This window comes from Anoplophora glabripennis, unplaced genomic scaffold, assembly GCF_000390285.2.
Source record: "Anoplophora glabripennis isolate ALB-LARVAE unplaced genomic scaffold, Agla_2.0 scaffold155, whole genome shotgun sequence".
Taxonomy (NCBI): domain Eukaryota; kingdom Metazoa; phylum Arthropoda; class Insecta; order Coleoptera; family Cerambycidae; genus Anoplophora; species Anoplophora glabripennis.
In genome coordinates this window covers 976,174-992,578 of record NW_019416721.1, presented here as the reverse complement: position 1 = coordinate 992,578, position 16,405 = coordinate 976,174, and the positions used below count along the sequence as shown (strand labels likewise).

Genomic DNA, 16,405 nt, shown 5'->3' with positions numbered 1-16,405 from the left:
TTTTTAGTGTTCTTATGTGAGGACAGATAACAGTTCCAGAGTAGTCTTAAATATTTATAGGCACGTGGAATGATTATAAATATTGTTGATGAAGTAAAAGGTTTCCATTAAATATACATCAACACTTTTCTTTAGAAGTGCAATATAATTTTATTATCTTCAATGAGGTATGTATTATTTACCGAACATTCATTTTTAAAAATATTTAATATGCTACAAGATTGATTCATTAGTTTTCCCTACATTTTTAAAAATTAGCTGGAGATTCTGGTGATAGTAAACTGTTTTTATTAATTTTATCTACAAATTGTTGTATTTCAATGACATTAGTAACAATAACTGTTCTATGTCCTTACAATAAGGAACGTTTATATCTCAAAATTTGATTTTATCACAGCATAATTGGCGATTTTTCAATTTAAAAAAATGTAAGTTGAGGATCATTAGAGGTATTAAAAGTGTCGTGCATAATCTTGCAAATAATCGAGAGAACAATTTTGCACAATATACTGTAAATTAAAAATGTTTTAATCTATTACTGATGTTACAAAATAACAATAATTGATGAAAAAAAGGGAAAATAGTCAAGTTTCTTGGATATATTTTGTTAATATTTTAATTGCTCCGAGGGCATTCTAATTTTGGTAAAGAAAACTTTAGAGTATAATAAAACAACACCCCAAATTTCATTAAAATCCGTTGGATAGTTTTCGCAAAATAATTTTTTTAAAAAAAACTTCGAATTTTCAAAATGTTGCACAGCCTCAAACAAAGCATCTAGATTAGGGTGGCCCAAAAAAAAACGAATATGTTAGTTTATCTTGTTTTAAGAGCCCCCAAAAAAAAATCAGCTGAAAAAAAAAATTTTTAGATCACTCAAGATTTTTGAAAATTTCCAAAATCGTCAAAAATTCATTTTTTTATTATTTTTTTTTCTCGGCATTTTATCCATTTCTAGGTTGAAAAAAATCTCGATTCTGAAAATTTCAAATCGATATTTTAATTTCTAAAGGTCACTTATAATTATTTTAACTTTAAAAGTAGTGTACCTAATATGTTTTCGAACGACCTCTAAAAATAAATATCAACGAATTAATATTTTTTTTTATTGAATTTGATGAACAAAAGAATATAAATAAATCACGAGACACTTAAAAATGTGTCACACTACCGCACTGTGAGTACAAAAATTTATAATTTTTCAATTTTTTAAAATTGAAGTGTCTCGTGATTTATTTCTATTTTTTTGTTCATCAAATTCAATAAAAAAAATTATTAGTTCGTTGATATTTATTTTTAGAAGTCGCTCGAAAACAGATACACTACTTTGAAAGTTAAAATAATTATGAGTGACCTTTAGAAATTAAAATATCAATTTGAAATTTTCAGAATAGATTTTTTTCAACCTAGAAAATGATAAAAAAACGAGAAAAAAAATTAAAAACTTTTTTTACGATTTTGGAAATTTTAAAAAATCTTGAGCGACCTCTAAAATACTTTTTTTTTGAGTTGTTTTTTGTAAGGGGGCTCTTAAAACATGATAAACTAACATATTTTCACAAGTCACGAAGAAAAAAAATTTTTTTTTGGGCCACCCTAATATAGATACCTAATTTTTTCACACAGAAAAGACCGCTCAACCTTTTAAATAGTTTTTCAAAGATTGGAATCGGTTGTTTAGGACGGCCACAGTAAATTTTTAAAGTTAACACTCTTTCTTTATTTTTAAACAATTATTAAAAATAAAAAAAGAGTGTTAACTTTAAAAATTTACTGTGGCTGTCCTAATCAACCGATTTCAATTTTTCAAAAACCGTTTGAGAGATTAAGCGGTGTTTTGTATGCGAAAATTTGTTTAATCTCTTATCTTATCTTGGATCTGTTTGTAAGACTATTGAACATTTCATGCCACAAAATAATATTTAAGTACATTTAAGTAAATTATCTCCATTTTTTTTTTGTTTAGGTGCATTGTGATAACAAATAATTATCTCTATAGGGTGACAGGACATAGCCTGCCTCGTTATGGAAACTTGGACTATGTCGATGTTATTTAGAGAACTAAATAAAGGAGGATCTTCTAGCACAACTTCACTATTTTGAAAATGAACAAGGATATCGACTTCCGGTTTGTGTATTTGTTTTCCTTAATAAATGGCCTATCAAGTCATGGGAAAAAACCTATATAGGTAGTTGCACTTAATTTTTTAGTAAACGGAGACAATTTCAAAACTTTTCTGATTAACGTCGCGTACCGTTGTGCAGGAAAATAATATTTTTATTCCCATATCATAAAAATAAATTTTATTAATAGTTCTATAAAATGAGCCGCCGCTTCTTGAAATCGATTGAGGCATTTAGAAGTTATGACAACTTAAAAATTTCAAGATGGCGTCCTTTATACTAGAATTGCTGTTGTAATAACAAAAAAAAGTTTAAACAAAACTTGTGAAGGGTTTAACAGTGTATCTAAAAAGTGTATTTTCAACTTAGGTTATATAAGCGAAATTTGGAAAAAAACGACATTTTTCTGTAACACTAGCAGTTGCGCCCTCTAGCGGTGAAGTTACAAACTTGAAAATATTTTAAATCGATTTCTCTTGACCGTATTTGTCAATAGATTTTTTACCTTATAATCGTAATACGTCTAATTTGCTATAGTCGCTCCGCAACGTTAATGGATCACCCTGTATAGCTGGCTTATTAATAGGATATAATATTTTAAGGCGTATCTATGTGATAAGAATAGTTGAAACTATCGAATAAACCTTACAGAAAATATTAAGTATTTAGACTGGGTTTGGTGAAAGTTAGTTGTGCAAAAAATTTGCTCCTGTAAAAGCTAGAACGTAAGTTTTCGTTTTGAAAAAAGCAAGTGTTTGTATATTTGTCACTTAACTAAAAGTGTACTTAATATCGTAGTTTTTTTTTGGTGAAACATACTATAGCTCAACCATCTTCATCTTGTCTATGAGTTGCAGACGAGTGGATGTAAATTGCTCATAAATACAGGCTGTTTTATAATGACGGACTATTAGAATATTTCAGGGACTCGGGGAAAAAATTTTTACCGTCGCAAGCTTTTCGGAAATTCCTTCTATCTTTCTTTGTTCTGGAAACTTTCACTTACTTTTCGGAAAACACAAAGGACATAAGATGCACTACGTTGCACATCAAAATTACCTGAAGACAATTGTACTAAGTATCCTTTATTTAAGGTTACATTTTGAAAACCTAAAACCGACAAAACTTTTTAAATTAAAACGGAACACCCTGTATTTTTGCAACATATTATAGAAAACCAAATTCTCTCTTCACCGATACAGACATTGTAGGTTTTACAGTTTCGATTTTCTCAGATATTTGCAGTTTTCTTCCATTGTCAAGAATATTACATTAAAAACATAGTCAAATATGTGCATTGAAAGACAAATGTCGGTATTGTCGCTCCTTTTGAGCATTTCATTTCCAGTGGTATGAATAAAAATGTTGAGCTGTATGTTGTATACATGGATTTTGAAAAAATGATCAAAATCTCCAACTTGATGTTTAAAAGTTCGATTAATTACAATGTTTATCACTTTTTTGAACTTCTTTATGCTTAAATCTAAAGAATAATTAGCGTTGTAATAAATTTAAAATTCCATAAAATTCATATCGAGCAATGTGGCAACGTCGCGGCGGTTAACATGAGGTACTGAGATGTCCAACAACCAACAATACGCAATTCAGTTGGTATCTTTAATTTGACAGTCGAAGACTTACGAGAACGACTTTTTGCCGTTGCCCATCTAATAAGGATAAATCCGGGTATTTTCCAGCGAGTGAGCGCAAATTGGATTCGAAGGTGTCGTGCGTGCATCGAAAATGGTGATGTACATTTTGAGCATATGTTGTAGCTTGTTTTGTACTTGTGTACCTAAATTATTTTTAATACGTATGATTATTTGAACGACATGAATCTTTGGGTACTTTAATTACATATTTTTCAAATTCATAACTTGATTAAAAGTTAAGTTCCTGTTTTAAGAGATTCATAATTACCATAATTCGAGCTAAAATTTAAGCACAACACAATCTTTGTACTACAAAATCGATACATTTTATTTTATTTATTTAAAAACTGGAAAAGAATTATCTTGAAATTTACTAAATGTTTAACAATAATAGCTGTTTACATTTTTTCCGTAGGACAAGTCTGCCGCGTGCGCATATATGGATTTTTCTTTTTATTGTGTTGCCACATTTCTCGGAATGTACAAATTAAAAATATATTCAACTATACAGGGTGTTCCACTTTTCCTGGACAGACACCAACTTTGGTTTTTTAAATGGAAACACACATTTTTTATATTTTTTTCGGATTCTACATCAAAAATAAAGGGTACTTTGTGTAGAATAGTTCTATTCAAATATTCACAGTTTTTGAGATATCTCGCTTGAAAGGTTTTTCTAGTCGATATTGGTTGCTTACATTTTCTGATACTGACAGGTTATACTAATAGCTACTAAGCCCATTTTTTTATCAGATGTTTAGTAAGGATGACTCTTCCGAATCATGCTCCAAAAACTGGCCTGCGTTATACAGGGTGACCAAAATATCATGTCAAAATTGCCAATTGAAAAATTGAAAAATCTCGATTTTTTTAAATGCAACGCCCTGTATATTTTCATACCATGAGATGCAGAATTAAATTCTCTACAACTTTGCTATACCTGCTCCTATACCAAAATTCATTAGTTTTTCATGAAATCTCATTTCTATGAAAAAATGCGAAGTTTACAAATAGCTTATATGTAAAATAACGTAGTAGGCTCCTGTCAAAGGATAATCTGGATAATTTTCGATTCACATAAGGTTTAATAGAAAGAAAGGTTTAATAGAAGAAGAGAAGCCCATGGTAACTGTTTATTGGCAAGTCGTATTTACCAAGCTAATAATCCAGATTTACAAAGATATCCTCGTACAAAGTGTTTTGTAAAACTGAAGGAGAGGTTTGAAAGAACGGCAAATGCAAATTATGAGAAGACAACAAGAACACACGCATGTGGTAATCAGGATAGTCAAATTGACATTTTGGAATGTGCAGTCCAAAATCCATCTACAAGTGTCAGAGAAATTAGTGATGAAATTAGTATTTCCAAAAGTGTGGTTAATAGAACGTTAAAGAAAAACAACTTCCACCCCTATCATTCTGAGCATCACCAATTCTTAACACAGCAAGATTTTCAGAAGCGAGTACAGTTTTGTGAGTGGGCAACTATAAAGCAACAACAAGATGAATTTTTTTTTCAAAGGTGTTATTTACTGACGAGTCATCCTTTGCCAATACTGGTCGAGAGAGTCGACATAATTATCACCATTACGCCGATCATAATCCCAGATTAATAAGACAAGACGATCATCAACACCGCTTTAAAGTCAACGTTTGGGCGGGAATATGCGGAGAATATGTCATTGGACCACATTTTCTTGAAGGAAACTTAACTGGTAATGGGTATTTGCAATTTTTACAAAACGACTTGCTCCAATTGCAGGGACATATTCCTCCGGATGACTTAAACAGTCAGTGGTTCCAACATGATGGTGCCCTTGCACATTCCACACTAGCGATAAGTTTTCTCATTATGTAAGTTATGTAAATCTCCAGACCTGTCTTGTCTTGATTTTTTTTATGGGGCCATATAAAAGACAGGGTGTATGAAACTCCTTCGACAGATGTAGAAGATTTACGGGCAAAGATAAGAAATGCTTTTTTGACCCTAACTGCGGAAATGCTGTGAAATATGTCGAGTAATTTTCGTCGTAGAATTGCTCAATGTCTATAGAAAAATGGCAGACATTTTGAGCGGTTACCTGTTAATTACTAATTTAACTAGGTCTTTATTACTTTTGTTAGAAATGCACGCTGTTAATTTACTGTTTTGGAGACTGCCAGTGTTCTTGTTGTCTTTTCATAATTTGTAGTTGTTATTTCAAAACACTTTGTACGAGGATATCTTTGTAAATCTGGATTATTAGCTTGGTAAATACGACTTGCGAAACAGTGTTAACTATTAATGTCATAAACTCTAGTCACATTACTATTATTAGAAACACAACTTAACAATGTTGTAAAGAAGTAGACAAAATTTTTATTGTTAAAGATTTAGAAGTACCCCAACGGAAAATTGCGAAACAGAGGATTTTCTGGTGTTTTTAAGTGGAGGTCAAAAATCCAGAGGCGTATTCTGTGGCCAAAAATAAGGGTTTCTTGTTATATAAATGTGGAGTCTTAGGACAGCCATTGTCCAGCTACAGCGTGTCAAAAATTAAAAAAAAACATCAGTTTTTAATTCCAAAACCTCTTGAGATAATTTAACAAAACTCGATGTACGTATTTAGTATGAAAGTAGATATGAAACAAAAAATTACCAGTTTTAGAAACTTACCAGTGATGGAGGTGTGGGTATCACCGAACATTATTTGCCAAAAAATATATATCACCCTGTATAATATTACAAATAATCATATGCGCCATTATATTATCTTCACTTTTTGCTTCCTTACACTTTTTTTGTATTTGAAACCGATTTGATAAAGTGCATTTTATACAGCTACTTAAATTAGTTAAACATACCTTAGGGAGGGCATGCAAAACAATAATAATAAGAAGCCGTCATTTTTTTTAATATTGTGTATTGTCGAATTAAGCTTATTTTTTAAGAATATTGAATTGTAATAATAGCTTATGCGTATTCAAATGCTGAAATGGCCAATATGGTTTATAGAATGCCACGGCTGCAAACAACTTAATCCTAAGTATTTTGACCTGAATCTAAAAAACTTGGTCGCAAAGCCTGAAAGTGGTCAGTTTAATTGTTATTAACAAATTAAATATTTAAATGGCTGTAAAAAGTTTATTTTTATAGCTAGTACAATTATTTATACGTTAATACTTACGTTTTCTCATAACAAACATATACTTTTTTGAAAATTAAAAAAATATTAACTTTAGCCAAAGTTATTGCAAATTTAGTGCAAATATCTTACATTTTCTGACTCCGCGCGCACCAATTTTACCATATCTCTGGTTTTAGTGGACGGATTGAGACGCACGACATCTCATTTTAAAGCTTGAACTTTATTTTACAAGATAGGTAGGTTCCATTTATTCATTTATTTATTTAACAATTGATAGCAGTTTAGAAAGTTGTGAAATTTCAACTAAAATGCTTGTTGTATTGGTTTAAGTCTTTTTTTATTATTTTTTATTATTCAACTTCGATGAAAAGCCAAAAAAGTTACCGGATATTGTTCCTCACATCCTAACAATCATTTCATGCTTTATAGTTATTAGTTTTTCTTTATCAAAATCCGTAGAGTACGCGCGTAAGTCGAGAGCGATGTACGCGCGCTCGATCGAAAGCTCAGAGTGCAAGTGCCCTATATATACTTATATGTTTTTGATATTAATCTATTTATTAAACAATAATTACAAACACCATTCGGTTTTGCAAGGGGATCCTACAAACTATTTGATCAAGTTTGGAAAAGGTAAAACGTAGTTCATTGTAAATTTCATTGTCAAGGCATTAATAAAATTAATCATATAACCGGTAGTTTAAATATTTAAAAATGTGATGTTTCATATTATAGATTATTCAGAAACCACTATCGAAACAAATATTAAAATGGCAGAAGAAAGACACAACCTGTAAGAAGTTTGATGACCTACGAGTATGGTCTTATCGCCATTCAAAATTCATTTATAATGAGCCCATTATTAAAAAAGAAATAAATTAATAAAAATCTTTAAACAATTGTTGTATTATTTATGTAAATCTTATAAATATCAGTAATTAAATCAATTGTTAATGCTTTTTTATTATTTAGTCTTTGTGACTTCTTAATAATAAAAGTTTATAACACGTGGCAGGCGCGCGTACATCGCTCTCGACGTACATCGTTCACGGGTTTTAGTAAAGAAAAACTTTATAACTATAAGGCATGAAATGATTGTTAGGATGCGAGGAAAAATATCCGGTAACTTTTTGGCTTTTCATTGAAGGTGAGTAATAAAAAAAGCCTTTTCCTAGTTTTGTCTCAATCGACATATAGAAAGGTTTCTGCTGCCGATTCCCATATCTTGGTCAATATATAGGTACCACTAAAGCTGCAGAGTACCACGGCGTCTTCGTGCTCCAGTCCAGCAGACAAAGCACCGTAAATAAATTCGAAACTGCATTAAATAATTCACTTCTTATTCTAAGGCTCATTTCCTTTGACGCAAACCCTTCTTTGTGAATAATATAATGGATCCACAGTGCACACATGTGCTTTGCTTCGAATAAGTGCCTGCAATCCTCAATATGCGCCAGACATGGAACTAGTGCAGCCACCAATGCACTTATTATTCTAACCCAAATTATTTTCTGATATAAAAGTATCAAGGATCAACTCCTGAGATTTCAGAAAACTGGTCCAGAAATCACAAAGCAATTTACCTGAAACAGTAAACGAGAACCAACGGAAAACCACGCGAAATTGGTCCTTATATATGGAAAAAATTAACAAGAAAATGTTACAGGAATAATCTGGAATATTTGTATAGCGCCATCTAGTATCAAACATCGGGAAAATACGAGAAGCTATGGAAACTGCCTTTAAATTTTATAGAATGCTATCTAGTAATGAAGAAATGTATTGATTCAATTCAGTTATAGGTTTACACCAGCTCCCCTAGGTGTCGCGTTGTACCAATATTCCACGGCTGTAGTTCCTGTAATTTTGAAAAAAAAGAGAAAATTAAATTTTTAGTCTGACTCTTATCAACTTTAATAGGTATATGTTATCATTAAAAAAATATATAAAATATCCCTGATAGAGAACTCTGATCTTTAAAATTTTGTAGGTTCTTAACATTTTTCTATTTGAATTACATAAATTGTTCATACAACGATTTTTCTTATTTTTCAGAAGGGCAATGGTTCTCATCACAAACTCCATCGCCTACGATTTGCTGGCGTTCTTCGTGACACTCACAGTTATCGTCTACGCCTACTTCAAATGGAGTTACCAGTATTGGAAGAGGAAGAATATTCCATATTTCGAGCCCAAGATACCGTTCGGGAACTTTCCCAATCCGCTGACAAGCAAACTGAGCATAGGAGAGAACATTGCTCTGTTGTACAGAGAAGCAAAAGCAAGAGGTTAGTATATAAACTAGTGTCAATAATAATAAAAAACAAATCAAATTCCATTCAATCAATTCATATTTTAAAAGTCTATTCAAGATTTGTTATTTTGGTTTTCGTGGTACTATTATTACCGTGATTGTTTACATTAATCTTACAAGTATTCAAAATGACCCATGTGCATAGCAATGCAGAATTAATGCACACTGTTTTAATTTTTTTTACTACTCAAAAAACTTTCATGTCCAAGCTTTGATAATAAACTTTTATCTGCTACCACTATAGGAAATAGACTATTTAATACATTGTATTTAAGAAGGTAAGTGGATTTTACCATAGAAGTGGAAGTTGCTATGGACAAGTGGGATAAGTGAAGTAACATACCTCCCTAGGGAAAAAAGCGATTTCGACTTATAAATGCATATTTTATGAACAAATAAATACAAATATTTGATGAACATTACATTTTATTAATTATTATGAATGAATATTTATAGTAATTGTACAGTTATTACATTTAGTAACATTTATAAAATTTGGATAATTATTCTCAAAATGATTTGATTAATGATCCATTAAAAGAGCATGATGCGACGTACTACTAGAACCTAGAATTGAAGTGCCATTGTAAAAAATCCTGTTGGCTATTTCATTTTTGTTACTTAAACTGTGAGCAACATAACTTTCTGCAATTGTGGTTGATTTCCACCCACCATATCTCTTGATTAGTCTGTATTAACCAGTAACGTTGCCGATGTTCTTCGGAATGAATGGCCTGTATATGTTTCAGGATGTTCTAGTTTCAAAAACTGTTCAATCTTATTAGGAATCATAGAATGTATAAATAGTGCATAAAAAAGGGTGAAATTTCAGTTTTAATTTCCAATCTAATCTTGCTATATTTCTTGAGAATTTCCAGATGAGAAACATAATCCAGACGAGAAGTAATTGTAAACGTACGTGACATACCATTCTTAAAGTCTAGAATTGTAATTACAATAATGTCATCGAAATTTTTGAAATTGACGTCCAAAGTAAGTTTGCATAACTTATGAGAACGGCATGCTCCTGCAATGCCCAAAACTGTCACTACCTTCATTAGCAAATATGTGTTATCGGGTTCCTGAATGAAAAAAACGTTGACTTGTACTCTCATAAAAACGTTTGACTTTTTAGGTGTATAGTCGTCATTCCTACGTTTCAAAAATGCTCTCAGTTTGGGGTATTTTGATATATCCACGTTCTCCTCTATGAAAATACTTCTTTCTATTTGAAAAACACTCATTTAGAAATAACAATTCAGAACCAGCAAAATTGCAAATTTTATGTAGCTTTGTTTATAAAAACCTTAAAAACACCAAAATCCAAACAACCAAGGCGACTTTGCAAGATTTTGAATAATGTCAAAATGAATTAATTAAGAAATGTCAAAAAATCGAACCTAATGTTTATTTCATAAATCTTATGGGAGCAGATAAAATGTTATACACCACGCAGCAGTTAAGTATAATTTACCAGTCTCGGACTCTATTGCCTACCCTCGCTCCGCTCGGGCGCAAAATCGTCGTCGACTGGTAAATAATACTTACCTCCTTTATAGTGTAAATAACTATATCACTGCTAGTATAATATTTAATAAGTCACAAGCAACATGTCTCTCTTACAATAGCTTTTGGTCAGACATTTTCATTGAAACTATTGGAGTCCCTCAAAGATCCCATTTGGGGCTTTCACTCTTTTTGATCTCCGTGCAATTTACGTGCTATCCACTTTCATTTTCAAGTTTATCATAACTTAAATTTATGAAGTTTCTCCTTAGGTCATTTTAGATCAAAATGCTTTTGGTCCAAAATAACCTTTTGAAGTTATTACAAGGGTCTTTACATTAACAGAATTGTTTTTTTTTTAGGTTGGAAGGCCTGTGGGCTCTATACAATGGCGGTTCCAGTGTACATGGTGCTTGACTTGGATTTGGTGAAACGTATAATGACAAAAGATTTCAACAATTTTATGGACAGAGGGGTCTATTTTAACGAAAAGGCCGATCCAATAAGTAAGCATCGAAAACATACAAGGTGTTAATTAGTTAAAAGAAATAACGTTAGTAAATTAAAAATCGGTTCTTTGCATGACTTATCCGAGACTTGACCGTTTTCCAGAGAAATAATCAGTAACTAATACTCCTTTAGAAGAATAACTGCACTAGTTAAAATTTTTAGGTGCGCATCTATTTGCCATAACCGGAATGAAATGGAAGAACTTGAGGGCCAAACTGACGCCGACATTCACATCCGGGAAGATGAAGATGATGTTCCAGACAATGGCGGACTCTGGTGTGATCCTAGAAAAGTATATCAAGGATGAAGTTGCAGGCAAGCAAGTCGTGGACATTAAGGATGTTTTAGGTGAGGAAAATGAAACGTTAATGAAAGTAAATGTGTATTAGTAACAAAGTTTGCGTACTCTCTCTCTTTCTCTCTCTAATCGTTGATGAAGAGTTGGGAGATCCCCCCTTCGCCCGAGCGGAGAGAGCGAGAGTTGCGTTAGCCAATCACGTGCCTGCGCGAGAGAGAAATATAGTGCTGCAACTATCTTTTTCTCTCTCTGTCACTCATCTGCAATGTTACTGTAAGCGTACTTCCTCCATATAGTATATGCTCTAAGGTGGAGACTTTGTAACCTTATTTTTTCATACTTTGGTTTTTTATTTCAAAATTCAACAATTAAACACTCAAGGACTGCCAACTTACATATAATAAACTCAGCATAATTGTGCGCTGTTGCCAAGTTTCCGTTGCAACGTTTGGCATTTATTTATGCATATTGCATATTAGTAAAAATTGCGGTTTGATTTATTTATAACTCTTCTGCCCATAGTTGTCGCTCTGAAGTAAATAACTTAGCACCTTATCTTTTAGTAAAGATATTTCCTTCTAGGTCGTTTTTCTACGGACATCATCGGCTCGTGCGCGTTTGGTCTGGAATGCAACAGCTTCGAACAACCCAATTCTCCTTTCAGGGTCTATGGGAAGAAGATCTTGGAGAGCTCCACATTGGAGTTGATGAAAGAGGCCTTCTGCATCAGCTTCCCCAAAGCCGCTAGGGCCCTTTCTCTCCGCGTGTTCAAGAAAGAAGCCTGCGATTTCTACACATCGGTCGTGCACGACACCATCTCGTACAGGGAGAAGAACAACGTCAGGCGTAACGACTTCATGCAGCTGCTCATGGAGATGAGGAACAAAGATGACAATACTACAGGTATGAGGGCTAAAGGTGTGATAGGATGGTAGCAAACCTTTTATGTACAGGGTGTCCCAAAGTTCGCATCTCGAGCCCATAACAGACAAACGAAAAACGACAGTAAAAATCTGTTTAGATGGCGTGAAAAGGGACTCGCTAAGGTCCGTTTTGCACTTAAAAAACATTATTTCAAAATTCAGACGGACAGACAGACGCGGCGGAGGACTTTGTTTTATAATATGTTATGATGACATACATCTACATACCCATTTTCTATGATAACTAAAATTATCTATTTTTTGTCAACATTTTTTATGCAGAAATTTTTTCCCTATCTCTTCTACTTAAAAAGTTAAAATAACAAACATTACACAAATATGAATTCTATTGTATTGGAACTAGTCATGACTTCATCAACATTACTGTGAAAAATAATCGCTGTAACTCCTGTCACAAATTTGTTTACATATTAATTGCTATGTTCTTCTTAAAAAAGGTCACTCCACGAAGAAAAATAGAACAATACAGATAATGACGGTTAAATAAAATAACCAAATATAGAAAATATTAAACAATTGTAACTAATAAATATAACAATAACTAATAACAAAATACAAAACACAAAACAAAATATGAAATTATGATTATCACTTTAAAAAATGTCCGATATGCATGCCTCCTACTTCTAAGCATTTATCCAATTTTTTCCCAACATCCCTTGTAGCATTAAACAACGTTTCTCTTGAAAGAATCTCACAAACAAGTCGAATATTTTGCTTTAAATGCTTCAAACTTCTTGTGGGTGTCTTATATACATGATTTTTTAATGTTCCCCATAAAAAAATAGTCTACGGGCGTTAAGTCTGGAGACTTTGAAGCCTATTATTTCCAATCCACTTAATTCCGAAATTTGATCTAATTAATATTAGAAAAACGTGAATTTACGTAAAAATTATACAATTAACCACCCTGTAAACAATCTTCCCCCCATTTTTATGACTGTGCAAACTAATTTATTATTGTACATAATATTTAGTATCTATAGTCGCGAAATGGACATTTCTCAGCTCTTTTTCCTGGCCTATCTTTGTATCCTGGACTGCAAGGAAAGTTCAATTCTTCCTAATTTTCCATATTCTAATTTTTCTCCGCACAATTTGTGACTTTAGACCTCCACTAGAGACCCTTCGAACCAGCTTCCTTGCCATGACTTAAACTAATGTGGCAGTAAATGTAAAAATGTATAGGTACGTAATTGAAACAATAATAATCACGTGTTTGAACTTGCAGAAGACAGTAACACCCTGACCATGCCAGAGATAATAGCGCAAAGCTTCGTCTTTTTCGTAGCTGGATTCGAGACCAGCTCCACCACCATGACCTTCGCCCTGTTTGAATTGGCGAGGAACCCCGACATCCAGGACAAAGTAAGGGAAGAAATCCGCACAGTCCTCGCGAAACACGACAACAAAATCACTTACGATTCGATCAATGAGTTAGTTTACATGAGACAAGTCATCGACGGTAAGTAAAAGGCGAATCATCCAAAAGGGGCCGCTGCTGTCTCAGACGTAAACTTACTTGGAGTGTACGTGAGAGATTAGACAGCAACAGCTGCATGTCAAAATAGCAGTATCTCCTAGTTATCCAAAATTTTAAGAAAATCAGTAAACGTGACCTTGCCTTTTCCAGAGACCCTCAGGATGTACGCTCCCATCCCACTTTTGACAAGAGAAAGTGCCGAAGACTACAAAATACCTGGTCAAGATTTTATCTTAGAAAAAGGCACCATCGTCTTCATACCTGCAACAGGTATACACTACGACGAAGACCACTACGAGAATCCCAAAGTTTTTGACCCCGACAGGTTCAGTGCGGAGAATAAGAAGGCCAGGCATTCCTACGCCCATCTGCCGTTTGGGGAAGGTCCCAGAGTATGTATTGGTAAGTGCTATGACTATGAGGGACTGCATTGGGTATACAAACTGCCAGATTCCTGTCAAAATAACTGATTTAGTTAAACCACAGGACATCAAAGTCGGCAGAAGAATTTTGTTTTCCTTGAATTCTAAGTCAATATTTTCCTGTACTCTCTATTTGTACATGGTACTTAATTGGTCATTGATTTGTAGGTGAAAGATTTGGAATTCTACAAACAAAAGTCGGACTGACATCCACTTTGAAGGACTTTAAAGTTACCCTAAGCGAGAAAACCAAACTGCCTTTAAAAATGAATCCGCATGAAAAGGTTACCTCGACGATTGGTGGTATTTGGTTGAAGTTCGAAAAAGTTTAAACAGATATAAATTGACCAAACTCATCTTGTCTGCCAGTTGCGTAAGATCAAGAATAGAATCTGGAGGACGAGTGACTTAACAATAGGGCAGGTTTCTTTACGTTGGTCCGATAAATATAGTTACTCAATGAAGGTTTTGTATTATACACAGAGCTCGTAAAGTTTGGAATAAATTCGAAAAATCGTTATTGAAGGGTTTTGACAGGAAATCCTCGGACACGTCAACTTTAGTTTATAAAATGTCACTTTTTTCAGCCATCGACTTTTATTTTGTTTCGTTTGTTTTTGATGTATGACGTCATCGGCAATTTTTTTAAATGGCAGCCCATATTTTTTTCCACGGATTTCGATANATTCATATCTCTCTATCAACTGTTCGTTAAAAATATCTCTCCTCATATACTTGTAGGAAATTGAACGCTCTACAAAAAAGGTCTCTTACAATTTTTTCATAAACCTCACCGTTTAAAAGATATTAAAGGTTGAAGTTTGATTATTTTAAGACAAATTTCTGTTTTGCTTATGAATTTTATAACTCGTTAACAAAAAATCATTATGAAATGCGCAATTCATGGTGTTGTAGGAAATTAACTGCTCTACAAAAATGGTCTCTTATGATTAGTCGATTAAATAAAGCGTTTAAAAGATATTCATCGTCAAACTTCAATGCACGCCAATTTTAACAGTTTTTGATTAATAATTCGGAAAATTTCAATTTAGTTTAAGTTTCAGGGAAATTTATACAAATTTGTTTCTAGTGAAGCTCCTAATGCAGTCAAAAAAATTCTTCGCTATCATACTCCATGGTTAAAATTACAAAAAAGTTGAAAAAAAAATCACCACAAAACCAAAATGTTTGAAATTTTATAACTCGCTTGATAATTAAATAAAAAAACTTTTTAATAACAAATTGAAATTTTTTTTTTCTTTAAGATTAATACTCTTCATAATAAATTTATAACAAAAACGTTATTTTTTTCAAGATTTAATGAATCATTGACTCTCAGTCAGAAATAATGCACTAATTTTTTTCGATGTAACCAAACATGCTTACGACTAAAAAAAAACNTAAGGGACATTGAATTTAAAAGTGCAAGGCTCCCTCCTTCGACACATTTTTGACGATACATGGATCTGTCATTTTGAAAATGTTATATGAATCTTTTTATAATGGCTTAAGTTTAATTCCACATATAAATTCATATAGGTGGTATGCTATATTTTAATTTTGTACAAGCATGCTTTTCATTTATGGGTGAAATTTCTTCTTCGTCTGTCGATCAACTTGTCAAAATTTTGAAAAATTAACTTTTTTATATTACATAAATTAGGGTGGGTCAAAAAAAAACGACATTTTTTTTTACTTTATACTCTGAAAAATAGGTTGCTAGACACCTCTAGAAATTTAATTTTGTTAAATCATTAAAATTAACGATTAAAAATTTGATTTTTTGTTATAACTTTCTTATTAAAAATTAAAAAATATATCTATTTCTCTGAAAAGAAAAGTTACATATTTTAGAGCAGATTGAAAAAAAAAATTACAAAATTCAATCATTTTTCTGTTTGTTATGATTTTTTTTAAATTTCTGAAATCTTCCCTTAACTTCTAGCCTCCCTAACTCTGTTAATTGTAAAAGTACAAGAAAAAGCTAAGAGACCATTTTTATGTAGAATTGTCTGCTTTACAAC

General features: G+C 32.4%; 1 protein-coding gene across 1 annotated transcript; it reads left to right on the top strand.

The window, feature by feature from the left end:
- The first annotated feature begins 2,804 nt into the window (after positions 1-2,804).
- On the top strand, positions 2,805-14,919 carry LOC108915232 (probable cytochrome P450 6a13). The gene is made up of 8 exons (XM_023455314.1): positions 2,805-2,849; positions 8,960-9,192; positions 11,087-11,230; positions 11,397-11,582; positions 12,115-12,435; positions 13,708-13,941; positions 14,110-14,361; positions 14,550-14,919. Exons 2-8 carry the CDS (start codon positions 8,967-8,969, stop codon positions 14,711-14,713), a joined length of 1,527 nt encoding a protein of 508 aa, XP_023311082.1. The 5' UTR covers positions 2,805-2,849; positions 8,960-8,966; the 3' UTR covers positions 14,714-14,919.
- Positions 14,920-16,405: the final 1,486 nt, after the last annotated feature.

Coding starts and splice junctions, on each gene's coding strand:
- LOC108915232 (XM_023455314.1), top strand. CDS start 8,967: ATGGTTCTCATCACAAACTCCATCGCCTACGATTTGCTGGCGTTCTTC. Junction 9,193..11,086: donor CAGAGAAGCAAAAGCAAGAG/GTTAGTATATAA, acceptor TTTTTTTTTTAG/GTTGGAAGGCCTGTGGGCTC. Junction 11,231..11,396: donor CGAAAAGGCCGATCCAATAA/GTAAGCATCGAA, acceptor TAAAATTTTTAG/GTGCGCATCTATTTGCCATA.